We start from the raw sequence: 15,873 nt of genomic DNA, 5'->3' as shown, positions 1-15,873 counted from the left end.
ATTCACCATAGAACTATATATAGTAAGAACAGGCTTTATGAATTAATAACTGACTCTTTGCCCTCAAATTTGAAAATTATTCCTTTCGGTGTCTACTGGATTCTAGGAACCAGACAGAAGATTTGGCAAAACTGTATACAGTTCCACACCACTTTTTTTCTTCTTCTTTTTTTTTCTCTCTCTTGAATTCATTAAATTAAATGCACATTGTCTAAATAAACTGTGCATTGTGTCAATAGCTAAACTGCAGAGCTCCAGACGTCTCTTGGGTGGGAGAGGCAGCTCTGCTCAGTTAGTCTATCATTGTTTAATAAAGGAGATTAGTGTGCACAAACTCAGTGCCACAAAATGTCTGGGTCTTGCTGATGGAAGTGAGGAAAAAATAATAATAATAATTTCTCCCAAAGCAATCTCTTCACCTAGTGACAAGAATACACCACACCGCATAAGAGTTTCTCTTACCTGACTGCCATAGAAGGAAGACAACTGTTATGTCGAGCAAGACAACTGTTATGAGAGCCAGGGTCCCAGGGGATACTACAGGGGAAGGTTGCAGGCAAGAGTGGGTATATGAAAGAAAATCCGCCTAAATCTGCCATCAATTTGGTTTGCTACTAGCTGCACAGCAGGCTTGCCATCAAGCTGCACCCTGCAAGCTTTAAAAACTCTGGGACTTTGCACCTCGCCTCCAGAAAGCTGCACTCACTGAAGCACATCAGATCTGGGGTTGTGTAACTCTCAGAGAATTTCTGGTCCTTGCAGGATGAGGCCAGCAATTGCTCCTTTCCCTTTCCCTCCAAACTCTCAAGCAACCAGCATGGATGTGTTTTTTGTTTTGTTTTGTTTTGTTTTGCTGAACACCATTTTCTTTCCACCCTGAGAAGAATGGGAGGTTAAACTCCCCATCTGAGCTAAAGCCCTGGACTGAGGCTATAGAAATCTGGGAGTGGAAATGAGGAAAATTAGCTGAACCTGTCCCACTTGTCTGCTTTTGTTTCAGGGGAAGATTTCACTCCTGATCGGCATTTGGGAGAACCGGTCCCTCAGGCGTCCGCCACCCGGCCCAGCTCCCCGCTCAGGAATTAACGTGCCAGACCTGGAACAGGGACTTTTCTTTCTAGCCAACCTCCCAGGTCAGCTTCCTCGTAGGAAAGCTGATTTATGCTTGTTTATACATATAGGAAAAAAAATAAAAATAAAAAGAGGCAGAAGCCAAGCACGGCATCCCTCCAAATTCTCATTGTCTTTGCGACAACAAAGAGATCAAGGTGGTGGGGAGAAAAACTTAGAAAACTTAGCAGGATAAGGTGTGTCTGCAAGAAAAGGAGTTGTGGTATGGAGGGCTTGACCAGAAAGACAAACCCAGGGGTTTTCCTCACCTCCCATGGCTGAAGCCTTTTTCAGGTCTGACCAAATGACCTGTTCCTCCATGTGCCCCAGCTGGGATATGAACCAGGCACTGCAAGCACCTCTCCTGGCAAAAAGCCCAGCTCTAACAGAGGTTCCACAGGTGAAACTTAAATAGAAGTGTCCTCTGCCTGCTCCTGGAGGTCCCCGCACTGGTGGTGCCCCATGCATGGATCGATGCTTTGGCACAGGTGCAGGGACGAGGCCGTTCTCGTGCCCCACCTGTGCTGTGGGCTGGCTCCACTGCCTCTTCCCCTTGTCCTGCCTCATGGCCTGCGGCAAGGGGAGAGGCGAAATGTGGCCTGGACTCGGCATGAGGGAGAGGCCAGGGCAGAGCAGGGCAGGTGGTGGCATCGCTTCCCCCGCGGCGCCTCCTGCCCCACTCCAGCCGGCGAGGAAGGATGCGAAGCAGGGGTAGAACCCAAATCCAGAGGAGATTTGCCCCGTCTTGCCACGGGGAGAGGGCTTAGGCTTGCGGTGAGGCTAGGTACCAGGAGGAGTTTGCTCACGGGTTAGGCATGTGTGTAGGTGGCGGGAGAAAAGCGCTGTGCCAGTCGTGCAGATGACAGGCAGTATTTGGGATGGGGGGAGAGGGAAAGAAAAGGGCATCGTATCATGGCATGATAGTAAGTCTTCGCAACAGGTTTGGCACTGCTTAGTTCCTGCCATATTAGCAAAGGCGTGGAATTTTTTTTTTCTTTTTTCCAAGCCTACTGAGGCAGAGATGAGGCACTCAGCCATAGGAAGGTGGTTAGTGATGTCACAAGTTTGGTCTTTTCAATAAAAGCAATAGAGAACTGTCTCCCTCACTATATATATTAGGAGAAGCTTCTGTTCCTCATAATTAAAAAAGAGCAGCAAGGGAGAAAAGCACCTGCTTTTAAAGCCCTTTATTTAACACTAATCTGTTGCACATGAATGAAAACTCTTTGGGGCTGTTTTTCTTTTTAAATATTCCTTTCTCTTTTTTTTTTTTATTTCATTTTTTTTTTCTTTTTCTTAAGGATAGAGAATAGTTTTGGAAGCGGTTGCTGAGAAGATCAGCCAGGGTGATCCCTAAGAGGCACAGAGAGCTGTAACTCAAGGAAAAGGTGAAGTAATAAATTGTGAAGAAATTTCAGCATTTCAAGTTTATAAAGGATATTTATTTTTCTTGAGTCCGTAAGGCTTTTTTTTTTTTTTAATTTCTGGGGAAAGGAAATTCTAAAAATAATTGATGGACATTTTGCTATTAACACGAGCAATAGAACTATGAGTGTGTGGAGGGGGGGACTATTTGCAGGGGATGTTACAAGTATTTTTAATTAGTTGAAAGGGCAATGGAAATCAAAGAAGTCTATTAGCTATACATTTTAATTTATAGGTGCACAGGGGATTTATTTACATCATAAACGTTTTAACGTTTTAAGCATGGTTTCTACTTCGATTCAAATGCTTTCGGTTTTATTTGCCTATGTGGTATGAAATTTGGCTAACTAGCATTTTTTTTTTTTTTTGCTTGTAGCAGCAAGTATTGTTTAACGCTAACTAACCTGCAGGTATGGATGGAAACAGTTCTCTTGCAACTAAACTTTCCTCGGGAAGCGCTCTGTAAAACGGGGAGAGGAGGAGCTGCCACCCACCGTATCTCAGCGCTTTGTCGCGGCTCGGGAGGGCGCTGGGAGGGGGTTTGTTGCAAGGGAGGCTGTGGGGGGCAGGAACCGATGACCGCCGCGTAGCTGGTGGCGATGGGGACGGCAGTGGACGAGTTCCCCCCACGGAGGTGTTCGCGGGGTGTGGCCGAGGGGGAGCCCATGTCCCCCAGGTGTTTATTCCTGTCGGAAAACATCTGGGCAGGGCCAAGGAGTGCAGGAAAACCTCTGTTACTACATAGCTTCTCAGAAGATTGGCTTACAAGCTATTTTTCTTGGGGGGGGGGGGGGGGGGGGCGGAATCTGGCCGCGGGCGAGAGGGAGAGGGCATCAAAAAAAAAAAAAAAAAAAAAAAAAAAACAACAACAACAAAAAAAAAAAAAACACAGGCTTTTTCTCCCCATACGTTACTTCATAATTGCCCGGGGCAGTTTCTTGCGCAAGGAGGCTGTATAAAGAGGCGGATTGTGTTACCTTTGGTTTTTTTACATAAGCATTTTCCCGTGATGGAAAATTCGGCCACTGCCTCGGCGGGGCAGCGGACGCGGGAGCGCGGGCGCGGACTGCCTGCTCCCCCCTCCGCAGCGCCCCGGCCCCGATAGACTTTCGCCGAGCAGCTGAAAGGCGCGCAAGAAGGAGGAGGAGGAAAACTTTCCACTGATTTATTTTTTTGGCCAGCAGCTCCCGCGTGCACAGACAGGGAGTCCTTCCCCACAGCCCTCCCCTTTGCCCCCACCCCCGCCTCCCCTTTACTAGCATACAATTAACATCATCAGGAACCAGCCCTGCAGCTAATAGGTGAACTCGCGACGATCCACGGTAGGTGTGTGAAGGGAAAGGCGGCAACGATCCCAGGCGAAGCTTTTGGGCTGGATCTGCAAAGTGCCCCGCTGATGGGGCATCTGCCCTTCCATTGCTCCGCAGCAGGGGAGGCGCCGACCTAGGGGTAAACACCCTGCTGGGGCAGAGGGAGAAGAGCCCGACTGCAGGAAATGCGAGGAGCTTGCGGGAGTCCCTGGGGTCTGCTGGGTGCATGTGCTGCCGCGCGCGTTTCCCTTTTCCCGCTCCGTTTTGATCCCGGTCCTGGGAAGCGCTCATTTCTAGGCTCCCTTTTGGCTGCGGGTATCCCGCGCAGGGCTCCTCTCGCTCTGCACATGTTCTTAGGGCGCCATCTCTTTGCAAAACCCTCCGTCCTCCAGCAGGTCTCCCAGAGGCAGCTCCGGGGCGTGTGAACATTGCAGGCTCCAGTCCAATCCAACCTGCGGAGCCAAGCATGCTTCCCAGCCGCTGAGCTTCCCGGCTACTGCTCCTCTTAGACCTCTCTGGCTCCCCAGCTTCGCAACACACTTTTGCTTGAGTTCACTTTCCTATGACACTGTGTGGACCCAATTTTGTGGAAGGGACGGACGTAAACGTGGTTTTCTTTTCGGAGGTATAGACAGATGTGTAGATGCGTTTCTCCCTGCCGTGTGTGTGTGTGTGTGTGCGCGCCTGTTTAGGGAAGAGGATAGCTGAGCTGACTTTTGGGAGGCCTTCCTTATCTGAAAAGGGGGTTTGCCTTTTAAAATTAAGCCCAGCCGCCTTCCAGACGCAGTTGAACAGGCTCAGGCGGACGCGCGCTTTAACCCGATGCAAATGCAAATGTGAGCTCGACTTTTTTTTTTTTTTTAAGCAATATTAAGAGAGAGTTTGCCTCCGAGTAGCTGGAGAGAGAGAGGGAGAGAGAGAGAGAGAGAGAGGCGGAGGGGGCAGCGAGGAAGGGAGAGGACGGAACAAAGTTTGGGAGCGGGGAGCCTCTGCCGAGAGTTGAGAAAGTTTGTTTTTCCTTTGCAATCTCGGAGCGGGTGAGCCAAAAGCAGGGACCGGTTGGGGACGGCGCTGGTGCATGTGTCTCTCAGGACTGAACTTCCTTTCCTTGCAGGTTTTAAGATCCGGAGGATACAATGTTCACTAAACTCTTCCAGCAGTGGAGTTTCGCACTGTTTCTGCTGAGCTATTCCGTGCCCTCTTACGGGAGATCAGTGGAGGGGATCAGCCGCAGACTGTGAGTTTCACTTTTCTCGCTTTGATCCTTTGCAAATGGGGAGGAAAGCTGGTGGGAAACGCACCCGCGGTCCGGCTTGCAGCCGGAGCAGCCTGGCAAGGGAGGGGCTCCGGATTTACCTGTCCTAGGTGCCCTTATCACTGGTTTTGCGAATAATTAGTAGGTGAAGGGGCTTTTGCGAGCAGCCACTTGTGCCAGGCAAAGGGCGATTTTCAGTTCTCTGATCTTATAAAACTTTTGGACAAGGGGATGTTTAACTTGTGCTGTGCGTTTGTCCAGTGTGCCCTGTTGCCTACACACCTCTCTGCATCCTGGAGGGTCTTAGGAGGGAGTATTCCATTTTATCAAACTCCTGTATGTTAGGTACTTCATTATACGCCCTTTTACACCCTGGCACAGAGCCAGTATTGATAAGGCTAGTGAAAATACACAATAGCTTGGGCCATCATGAAACTGAAGTACTGAGTATTTAATCTGGATTTCTGACCCGTTACCAATAGTTTTTTCACTCGGAGCCGACTATCTGACTTGGAGGCAGAAGCGTGTTTTTGATAAAATATAATGTAACTTAAAAGATTCTGGTCAGGAAATTACTTCTTTGCTTCTTCCAAAATAATCAACATGGCTCATACAAACACCCCCTAGGCAAAGTGTAGCAGAGAAAACACTGGGCTGATGTAGGAGCAGTTGTCTTGCCCTTGTAGCTCTGTGGGCGTTTCAGTGGTGGACTTGCACCAGATTTTCTAAGGAAGGAGCCCTTCAGTCTCTACTGTGAAGGCCTCTTAAGTCCAATGGGAGTCAGAAGAAAGAGGATTAGAAAATCCAATCACACCATACAGGGTAGCGTGACAGAGGAAACGTAACTCCAGAGAGGTCCTCTAGCGACTGCTTCGTTAAGTGTACAAAGACAAGAGCTCCAGATATCTCGTCCTCTTCCATTTAAGCAACAAAAAAAAATTCCAGGTGAAGTTACTTCAGACATGCCTGAACTTTGGCACCAAATAGAAAGCTATTACAAATCTCCTAGAGCAATTCTGTAGAACATTGTATTGATGATAATGCTCCAGTGTATTCTTTCCAGCTAGTCTGTACTCCTGCAAACTACCCTTGGACTATTTCTTTTTTTTTTTTCCTGGGCCTGTTTTCCTCTCTTTGGCTGTACAGAGAACGCAAATTTCAGTTTCATAAATAAAAATAAATAAAAGAAAATAATTGGAATACAGTCAAATACTGTATTTCCTTGGCCAAGAAACTCTGAACTGGATTTAAGCCAAATTTGTTAGAAAGTTTAGAATTGCAAATAAATGCTCTTTCTCCTTTTTAACTTAGGATTGTTCTAACCCTTGCTTTTAAAAGTCAAGAGTAGAGATCTTTCCACTAGCCCTATTTTGTCTTGACAGAGGGGAAAAAAAGTGGAAACTAAATAGTAAAAAAATAAAATTTTCAACTCCTGCTTTGCCACAGCATGTAAAATACACACAAGAAGCCAGTTAGGTCTCGGTTAGTGGCATTCACGTAGTTTTGTTTGTGGGTACAGCACAAACACAGACACCACAATCAAACATGTGTCCTGTTTTAATATCACCACAAACCATTCCTAGAGGTAATGGTTAATAAGTCACTTAAACCTAGAGATATTTTTTTCAGTCAAAAGAAGGCTTAAACCAGTAATGGATAAAAATACTGAAGCACATTATTATAGTCATGTTAAAAAGATAAAGAAAAAATAAAGGCAAAATGACACAGGCCCAGTTTTGCAGACCTTACTAAGGCAAATCTCCTATGAAAAACTGCCTACCACTGCAAACTGACCCCAGAAAAGATTGCCAGATTTTGCTATTGTTATACAAATGCTGCTAAAGAACTTTTGGGAAATCTAGTTATGTCATAAAGTGAAATTAGATATTTTTATCAGCATGCCCAGATACTGCAGCATTATGTCCCCGAGTCTGCTGAAAATATTTTTCCTAATTCTGAGATAGGCTGAGCAGCTTTCATTCCCTTTGGAGCCAGGCAAGGGCACACAGAGTCTCGCAAAGTCCAGATAGAAAACTCGCTGAAGCCTTTCCACTTATTTTGCTGATCTCATAATCAGACTCAACGGGAATATTCAAGGATAATAACAGTAAAATAAGAACATTTCTGAGATAGAAAGCTGGTGCTTAAAGGATGTTACTTTTCCATGACATGAGGTAGCTAGTGAAAAAGAAAAATGAACAAAGAATGTGTCTGAAAGAACAAGTTATCAGGAAATAAGTGTTTAAACACTTTCTTTATCAGGAAATAAGAGGTCAGAATGGCCACAAGTCCCGGATTTCTACTAAGTGGCTTTATTTTATTTTATTTTGTTTATAAGGAGATATTAAATCTTGTATGTGTGCAGTATACTTGGATACAATAATTAGTTTGGACACTTTGGCCAAATACCATCATCACCATCCTTCTCTCAAAATGCCTACCGCATATAGGCTTGGCATTTACTGCACTTGGTTTGGGATGAGACTCTTTTTCCTTGGATGAGAAGTGTATTTTAATAGAGGATGGAAAGGACCTCTAGTAGGTCATCTTAACCCTAACAGCCTGATATTTCTTACATTTCATACACAAAATGAGAATACAATCATTTTGGTTTCCATTTCCTCCCTACCATGTGTGTGGGCGAGATGTTGATATTTTGATCATGAAGCACTTCTTACATCAACCTTGTTGGGTAAGTTCTTTTACTCTGGTTTACAAACACAGGAGTTGTTTGAATGATGGAGCTGAGGGATGGAGAAGGTCAAAGAGATATGTATCTACCGCATCTTCATTTTAGGCAGATTTTCGATCTACGGTATACAAAGGAAATTGGTAGGCAAAATGCAATCCTCAAGTCTGGTTGAGTAATAGAAGTCATGTGAAATGTAACACTACGTAATGTTATGCAATCGTCTGGAATAGCAGAACGTTATTTGGGGCCAGACTTGATGCTAAATATCATACAGACATTTAAACAGAAACCCACCCTCTTTGGCACACTAATTTTCACACATCAATCCTTGCATTATTTTGGAAATGCATACTCACATAAGATGTATGTTCTGTAATGCTGTTTGACTGTCTTGTGTGTATTGGAACCAAATCTTTATGTTTCAACTCTGTAAAAATGGAATAACTTTTCAAACAAGAGACCTTTAATAACAGGCTTTGAAGAGTCAGGGTTTTGTAAGAGTGGGTAAATTGACCAAATACACATTACAGGATTAAGACAGCTTTAGATTGTCTGTGATAAAAGGAATCCTTGATACTTTACAAGAGATGGTAGGAAAGCTTTGCTCATCACATGAGACATACTATTTTAAACTTAGTAAAGCACTAAGATTTTGTCTGCTTTTTATAAAGTAGAAGAGTGAAAGGAGAAACCTTTCCCATTTCTCATGGAAATAGCCTGGGAAAATAGAGTTCTTAAGCTAGGAGTGTAATCTGAGTCACTAGGGATAAATTGAGGAGCAGCACAAAATTATGCCACGCAGAAGAGTCCAAGGTGATAGTTTATTAACATACTCGCAAATCAGTCTGTCCTTAACAAGAAGGTGGTTAGAGATGGCTGTTGGAGAGCTTCAGTGAGTGTACGTTGGAGAGCTTCAGTGAGTGTACTGGTCAAAACAGTTCTCCTGGGTGAGATCTTGAGCTTGTGTTAATGGTCGCAGCTGCACTGAAGAGAATGAAACAATATGGATTGAGCTCAGTATTATCACACTGTATTTTTGCTGAGAATCATTGAGTTGAAGGGTATATGCCTCCCCTAAAGTCTGAAGTCATCTGATCTGTTTTGGGGATACATAAAAGAAGGACAATGTTGGGGTAGATGTGCACTCACAAACCTTTCAGCATATCTAGGCCTGATTTTGAGCAAAATGCCTCATGACGCTCACTGTCATTTTATGTCAAAGCTGCAGCCATCTTTCAGTCTTATCTTAAAGTAATGGAGAGCTGATGTTTCCGTTTGATTTTTGCACTAAGTCATGAGCACTTTAGCCTAAACTCAAAAAGTTCAGATTTATGAAGACAAAAAGTGTCTTTGTAAAGAAAAAAAAAATAGAAATGGGGAAAAGTAGAGATGGGATAGAAGGAAGAAATATTCACGCACATTGTTACATATAATCACCCATTTCATCCACCTTCAGAAGTAACTGTGTATCCAGCTAACTGACCAAATTATTATATGACAAACAAGGCGCAGAATTAATTTTCTTTGTCTAGTAAGGATCCAGTCACATGTAGTACCCTTGTGCAAGATAAGAGTCAATCTCAGCAAAATGAAGTAGGGCAATTGGAAGCATAAATTATATTATAACATTCATGGGAACATAACTGAAATCCCAGGTCGCGCTCTTTCTGTGTTTCACAGTGCAGCTGTACATTTATCCCACAGCAAGGAAAAAGTGTGCATTTTCTCATGTCTATTTATTATCCAGGTGCCACTTTTGTCTTCCTTCTTTAAAAGTTTCATACCTTATTTGCCATTAAGCTTCTCTGAAAAACAGATTACTAAGCCACCACCCAATTTCCTCAAGAACAAGGCAGATGTTAGTGAACCTAAACATCCCAGCAGCAGCAGTGATGAAAGAGTACCAGAAATCTCTTCAAGCAAACAAAGATGCTCTGAAGGAAGATTCAGTGAAGAAGGGTAGCGTCTAAGACCCTGAGAGCACGGACAATAAGGCCCAAAAATTCACCCTTAAGGGAGTTATCAGGAAGCCATCTGAAACCATGGTTAGACACTGGTGGCCAAGCAGTAGAATCACTGCTGATTTTCAGTCTGCCTGTCTGGATATCTCATTATGGGCTGAAGTGGCTATGTCTTACGCCCCCAAATCTGAATATTTTTCCATTACATTTCAGCAATTGCACTTATTTAAATTTAGAACTGAAATGCACTTTCATGTGTTTATGTTTTTTAAGTACATGACTGAGCAGAGGAAAATTTAGAACCATAAACATCGCTTCCAGCTTCAATATTTGTTCCCTCTCTTGTTGGATTGCATTATTATGCACTCAGTTGTTTGAGCCCCTAGTTCTCCTGTCTCTGGCAATTGCCTTCTTGGTTTTACTGCCTGAAGTGTGATATATAAAGAGTTTTAATGCTTTCCTAGAACAGAGCAGTGACTAATCCAGCTACAGGTCTGGTGGTGTATGATCAGTCAGCTGTGAATTGTTAGTGGCTTAGGTCTTTCCCTTCCCTGTGGGGAGCAGCTACTCCAAGAAGGAGAGCTTGCTCCAATAGTCTAACTTAGCTCAATGTCTCCAAACTGGAGAGCTGGTAAGCAATTACTGAGGCCACTGCTGCCCAAGGAGACAGTTCCAGGCTTCAACAATAAGCAAATTCTAAATATTCTTTTTCTCCTTCTGCTCTTCTCTTTCTTTAGCAAAAGGGCTGTATCTGAGCATCAGCTACTGCACGACAAAGGAAAATCAATCCAAGACTTAAGAAGAAGAATCTTCCTTCAAAATTTAATTGAAGGTGTCAACACTGCAGAAATCCGTGCGACTTCAGAGGTTTCACCTAATCCTAAGCCTGCTACCAACACAAAGAACTACCCTGTCCGATTTGGCAGTGACGATGAGGGCAGATACCTAACTCAGGAGACAAACAAATCGCAGACCTACAAAGAGCAGCCCCTGAAGGTATCAGGAAAGAAAAAGAAAGCAAAGCCTGGAAAACGTAAGGAACAAGAGAAAAAAAAGAGGCGGGCCCGTTCGGCTTGGATAAATCCTGACATGTATGGAAGTGGTACGACAGAGAACCCAGTCTTGGACATCTTTGCTACTACACTTGATCACACTTTAAGGTAATTCTGCCATATCTTTTCCAGGACACTACCATATGTTTAAAGAAATTGCTACACTCCTGTGCATGAGGTCAAGGCCTCACTTGTTCCTGGAGTCTTAGCACATCTTTATGCTAATAAATGGGCATATAGCTTTTCAAGCAGTGTGCAGTCTCATAGCACTTTCTGGAGGTAAGTATTCTTTCCCTTGTGCACTGAGAATTTTGATGCCAGGAAGCAAACATTAGCTTCACAGAGTCACTCAGTGCCATAGCAGGGTCAACCTCATGGCCCTCTCTCTCCTTCAACACAATATTGTCTTCTTTTCCTGTAGCCAAGAGAGTGAACAATCAGCATGATGGTCAAAATGAGCTCCTTGAAACTGATTCTTTAGGCAAAATAAAGATACTTCTGCTGAAAGAATGCACATCACAGCCATAAAATCTCCTCTACTGTTTTTATGTGGTATCTCTGACTTCAGAACTTGGTCCCACATTTGGGCCTCAGCAGACTGAAAGCTTTGAGTACTGTTTAAAGCTCTTTAAAGCTCTGCATCTATAAAATGGCAAAGTTTTCTCTCCTCTCTCTCAACACTCCCTTTTCTGGCAACTTTCCTACCCTTACTTTACAGTTTTTCATTTTACTGTTTAACCTTAGGGGAAAACACAGAAAATTTCTTTCTTAGTAATATCTGCGAACAACGCAGACCAGCCTTTTGCTATAAAATTTTCCCTGCCATTAGGACTTTTTAATTCAGCTCCATCTTTTTGCCAGCTCGTGAAACAATTACATTGTGGCTGAAAAATGCTGAGCATTGCTTTTGGAGAGAGAGACAAGCTTTCTTCCTGTATGACAATGACAAGTTCTCAGGGCAGCACTGAGCTGGAGTCTGAAGCCTAGGTGCTCCTAGTGACTTGTACACTTGCAGTCATCTCAATTTGATAGAGGTCTGAACATTTGGAGAAAAAAACAAGCAGTTCATTCCTCAATTCTCAGAAGTTTTCATTTCCAGCAAAATTCCCTCACTGCCTTTTCTCTCCTCCCTTCCACTTTGGCTAAAAAGAGAGTTAACAAAAGGGCCACTTGCTCACAATAAGACCCTTAGGAAGAGATGCCAGCTGTGGGATTTACTAAAATTCTTCTTTAAGTTAAGCTTTATGAGCCTGCAGTTTGCAATGTGCTCTACTGCCTCAACTTTTGCTGGTACCTATAGGAGTTACTGACATTGACCTCTTGGCCTCACTGGAAGGCATTTGGCATTCCTAACCATAAACCGGTTAGCGTAATGTTAGCAATGTGTGGTGAGGTAACGAAGGCTGGTTTTCATTCAGTGCCTTAGGAAAGGCACGTTCTGGGACTTTTATCAGGAGATGACTGAAGTTTCAACAGATGTTAAGAAACTGTTATGGTGAACAAATAGCTCCTGTCTTACGCATGCACAAATCTTATATGTAGGGGAAAAAAAATCCAAAGGCATTTTGAGTATTATTTGTTTTTATGACTATTTCTTTTGTTGTATATCCAGTGGGATCTGTAAATGAGCTACAGACACAATCCTCTAGATTTTCCTTATTTAGACTTGGTTTCAAACACATTTGGATGACTAAGGGCAGTCAGCCCTTAGACTTAACTTTAACCTCCTGACATTACTGTCTGAGCTTCATATTTATTCCAGAGGGAAAAACAGTTTCCCAATGGGCCATGTATGTATTTCAGATACCTAATTGAAGATGATTAAATAAAGAGAAACTATAGAACAGGAATACAAATATCCCCTTCCCAAATGCGGAATATAATGTGCAAATTCAGCTTTTAGAACTGGCTACTATATCAGGCTCTATTTATTTGAGTAAGATAGCAAAAAGGTATTGCTTATGAAATTTTAAATGAAGACAAGTGCCAGGTCCCTGTGTATTTTAGATAGGAGTCAGGTTTGATGCAGTTTTTCATGCTACTGCTGGGACAAGGTGGACAAATACATTTCAGCTCGGATGACCACATCTGAGCGAAGTTCATTCCACAGCTGTATGGAGCTGAAACAGGAACTTCTGCTCTATCTGCTGGGTGGGGATGAGGAAGGCATATCCAGTCAGGATATCCATATGTTATATCAACAGAAGCGGCTTTTGTAGCACCTCTAAAACTAGCTACAGCTCAGAAGAAGCACCACTACATTATGGAGGAGAAATGGATATGCGTAATATAGCAAGGCAGATGTTGAGGAAGTGCAAAGATAAACTTTGAGTCAGCTTTTCACATCATCACTCTGTTTCCTTCCTGTTCAAAAGGCTGAACTATAATCCTCATGCCAATTCCCTTCGTCATCCCAGAATCTTAGGCTCAGGTCAGAACAAAGACTGAAAATGACCTGCTCTCTAGATCTTTTGACTTACTACAGGAAGAAACTCATAAAATTAGCTGGTCTTGCAGTATTTGGGACCAAAATCACAGAGAGAAGCTTGCAAGTTGGTGATATGGAACAGTCATAGTTGGTGACTGTGTTCCAGTTCAAACATATTAAGCCTTAATCCAAACCAGAGTGAAAATGTCAATGCCTTGAAAATAGGTCCATAACGTGCAGACTCACATATACAGTTTTGCTGCATAAATTATGTGACCATCTTTATGTATATTATAATATACTTTGAATATCAGTATTGCTAGTTGATTAATAGTGAATCTCATGCTAACATTTCCATTCTAGGCACTTACTTAAAAAAATCTTTCTCATGGATGTTCCAAATACCCATTCCAATTGAATTTAACTGTTATTACCTAATTTCCTGAAAAATCTTTCAAATGAGTAAACTGCCTACTGTTAAATGTAGTCCTACTTGCACAGTCAATGTACTTTGACAAATCCTTAAATTCTGAAGAATTTGGCTTTTTTTTGTGCCTCACACCCACACATGCCTGGACCACCACATACAGCTTCGCTGACCAGTCCAGCAGCATAGCAAATCATACTCTACCTTATAGTTTCACATTCCACCCCATAGTCATTTCCAAGGAAACAAACACACATTACAGAAATGTACTGCATATAGATAGAAGGGGGAAAAGCCAAAGCCTTCATTATTTCCGAAAGCACAGATAGAAAATAATTTAAAATATAATATTGTACTGTAAGTAATGTACTGACAGGATAGGGGCAAATCCTGCTTTTGTTCTCATTAATTCACAAAGAAGGGGGGGTTACTGAATTTATACCCCTCTGTCAGCAAATAACACTTCCAAATTTTAGGGAAGCTTACAGGAAGATGCTGAGGATTCAGCCTTTGTTTAGTTCCTCAGGAGATGTGAGTACTCAGAACTTTAACAGGAGACACTCATTTTCTTTCAGGATCAAACTCTTTGGCTGACAAGCTACAGGACTCTATTATTTTTTTTTTCAAGCAATAAGAGAAAATTTTGATAAAGCATTAGTTTAGGACCTGAACAGACTTTATTGAAGAAAAATTCATGTACAAGTCAGGATAGTATATCTCTAATATAAATAGTCCTTTATATAACACGTGGTCATTACTGGGGAAGATAGCCCAAAGGACTACTGTGGAACAGGTATAATAGGAAGCCTGACTTCATATCCAAGCAACTCACACAACAGACATGAGTGCCACAAAGAGAAAATAATGACTTTTATTTTTCTACCTTAAAAACTATTTTCCCATTTCTCCCACTATATTTTCTCTTTGGAGCTTCTTCTATTTGATACAGATTGATATAATCTTTCTACCCATTGCATTCAGGAATATTCTTGAAAAAGTCTTAAGGAAAGCCAAACATCTTCCTATTTTTCTGAGAGGAAAACACAGTGGAATATAGGGCCTCATTTTCATGACAGACTGCAGATTTTCTACTGTTAGTTGTATTTAATTGAAAGCAATATAGGAGAGACAGTTTAATAGATGTTTAATACCTTATTGCTGTTAAACTAGATTTGTTAGTGCAAAAGTTTAATAGCAAAGCATACTCCTTACCTGTGGCAGTCTTTCTTACCCTTATTTTATGTCCATGTGTTTGAAATGAAAAATAATTTGTTTTTACTTTTTTGTCTTTTTCTTTTCTTTGCAGGAGACGCTGACACTTTCAGCAAGAGGTTTTTGGAAGACATATTGCAGTATTCTGTAATAGTGAACATATGGGAAGTATTAAAATATTTATTACCTGTAAATATTGTAAATGCTAAGAATAAAACCTTTTTCCCCCATTGCTCTCTGAAACTGCACATTTGGTTATTGTGAATTTCCCCATTTTTGGCTAAGGCTAAGACAATTATTATTGTCACACCATAATTTATTTTGTTGACTAGTGTATTTATTTTGTGAAAGTATCTTGGTGCTGCTGACTTTCTATATTTTTTGTAACATAATGCACTTTAGATATACATACCGAATACATTGATAACTGACATAAAATGTTCCTGTTTTGTGGTTGACTTCAATGAATGCCTACATACAATTGTTCAAATGGATTTTCCTTTGTGCATGTAAAATAGCAGTATTTTAAAATTTGTAAAGAATGTCTAATAAAATGTAATCTAATTAAATCATGACTCAGAAGGAGAAATGTGTCCTTTAGGAATATCAAGAGCAGGAATATCATTTTTTTCTTCACTACATTTGAAATTGGTTTTAAATTTAATATGTTTACATTGGTTCAAACTTCCACATTTTCACATTAGCTTTTATTTAAAAATCATTATATAGACATTTTTTGTTTCAGTGTTCTATTTCAGCACAGTTGATTTGCTGAACAACCTGGGGGTACTACCATGTAGCTTAGACCCTGTTTTAGGGAAAACATGACTCCCAGCCTTTCCAGCCCCCAGCCATTCAAAGGCTGAAGTGTTCCACTCTCCAAATGAGACGATGTGAAAACCAGTCCCAGGAGCCACATTAGTTACTGTATTCTTGTAAGGTTCTCACATGTCACACCCCATAGTCTTGTGCAGAAACAGACAGATGCACTGTATCCTCAG

At 42.0% G+C, this 15,873-nt stretch overlaps 1 protein-coding gene across 4 annotated transcripts; it reads left to right on the top strand.

The window, feature by feature from the left end:
- The first annotated feature begins 2,378 nt into the window (after window positions 1-2,378).
- On the top strand, window positions 2,379-15,441 carry PTHLH (parathyroid hormone like hormone). 4 transcript variants are annotated; one of them, XM_088537393.1, is made up of 4 exons: window positions 2,379-2,498; window positions 4,960-5,082; window positions 10,491-10,913; window positions 14,967-15,441. In XM_088537393.1, the coding sequence occupies exons 2-4, from the start codon at window positions 4,982-4,984 to the stop codon at window positions 14,974-14,976; spliced, it is 534 nt and encodes a 177-aa protein (XP_088393519.1). In that variant the 5' UTR covers window positions 2,379-2,498; window positions 4,960-4,981; the 3' UTR covers window positions 14,977-15,441. The 4 variants fall into 4 exon arrangements, with proteins under 4 accessions (XP_088393519.1, XP_088393522.1, XP_088393521.1 ...); XM_088537395.1 differs by lacking the exon at window positions 2,379-2,498 and adding an exon at window positions 3,817-3,857; XM_088537394.1 differs by lacking the exon at window positions 2,379-2,498 and adding an exon at window positions 4,210-4,470.
- Window positions 15,442-15,873: the final 432 nt, after the last annotated feature.

The sequence above is a fragment of the Tinamus guttatus genome, unplaced genomic scaffold (genome assembly GCF_059628265.1).
Source record: "Tinamus guttatus ecotype Peru unplaced genomic scaffold, ASM5962826v1 Tinamus_guttatus_pri_ptg000753l, whole genome shotgun sequence".
Lineage (NCBI taxonomy): Eukaryota > Metazoa > Chordata > Aves > Tinamiformes > Tinamidae > Tinamus > Tinamus guttatus.
The sequence above is the reverse complement of the archived record's forward strand: the minus strand, read 5'-3'. Positions and strand labels throughout refer to the sequence as shown.

Bases quoted from the DNA above. Each gene is read 5' to 3' on its own strand.
- PTHLH (XM_088537393.1), top strand. From the start codon at position 4,982: ATGTTCACTAAACTCTTCCAGCAGTGGAGTTTCGCACTGTTTCTGCTG. The intron at 5,083-10,490 runs GTGAGTTTCACT...CTCTTTCTTTAG, and splicing joins GAGGGGATCAGCCGCAGACT to CAAAAGGGCTGTATCTGAGC.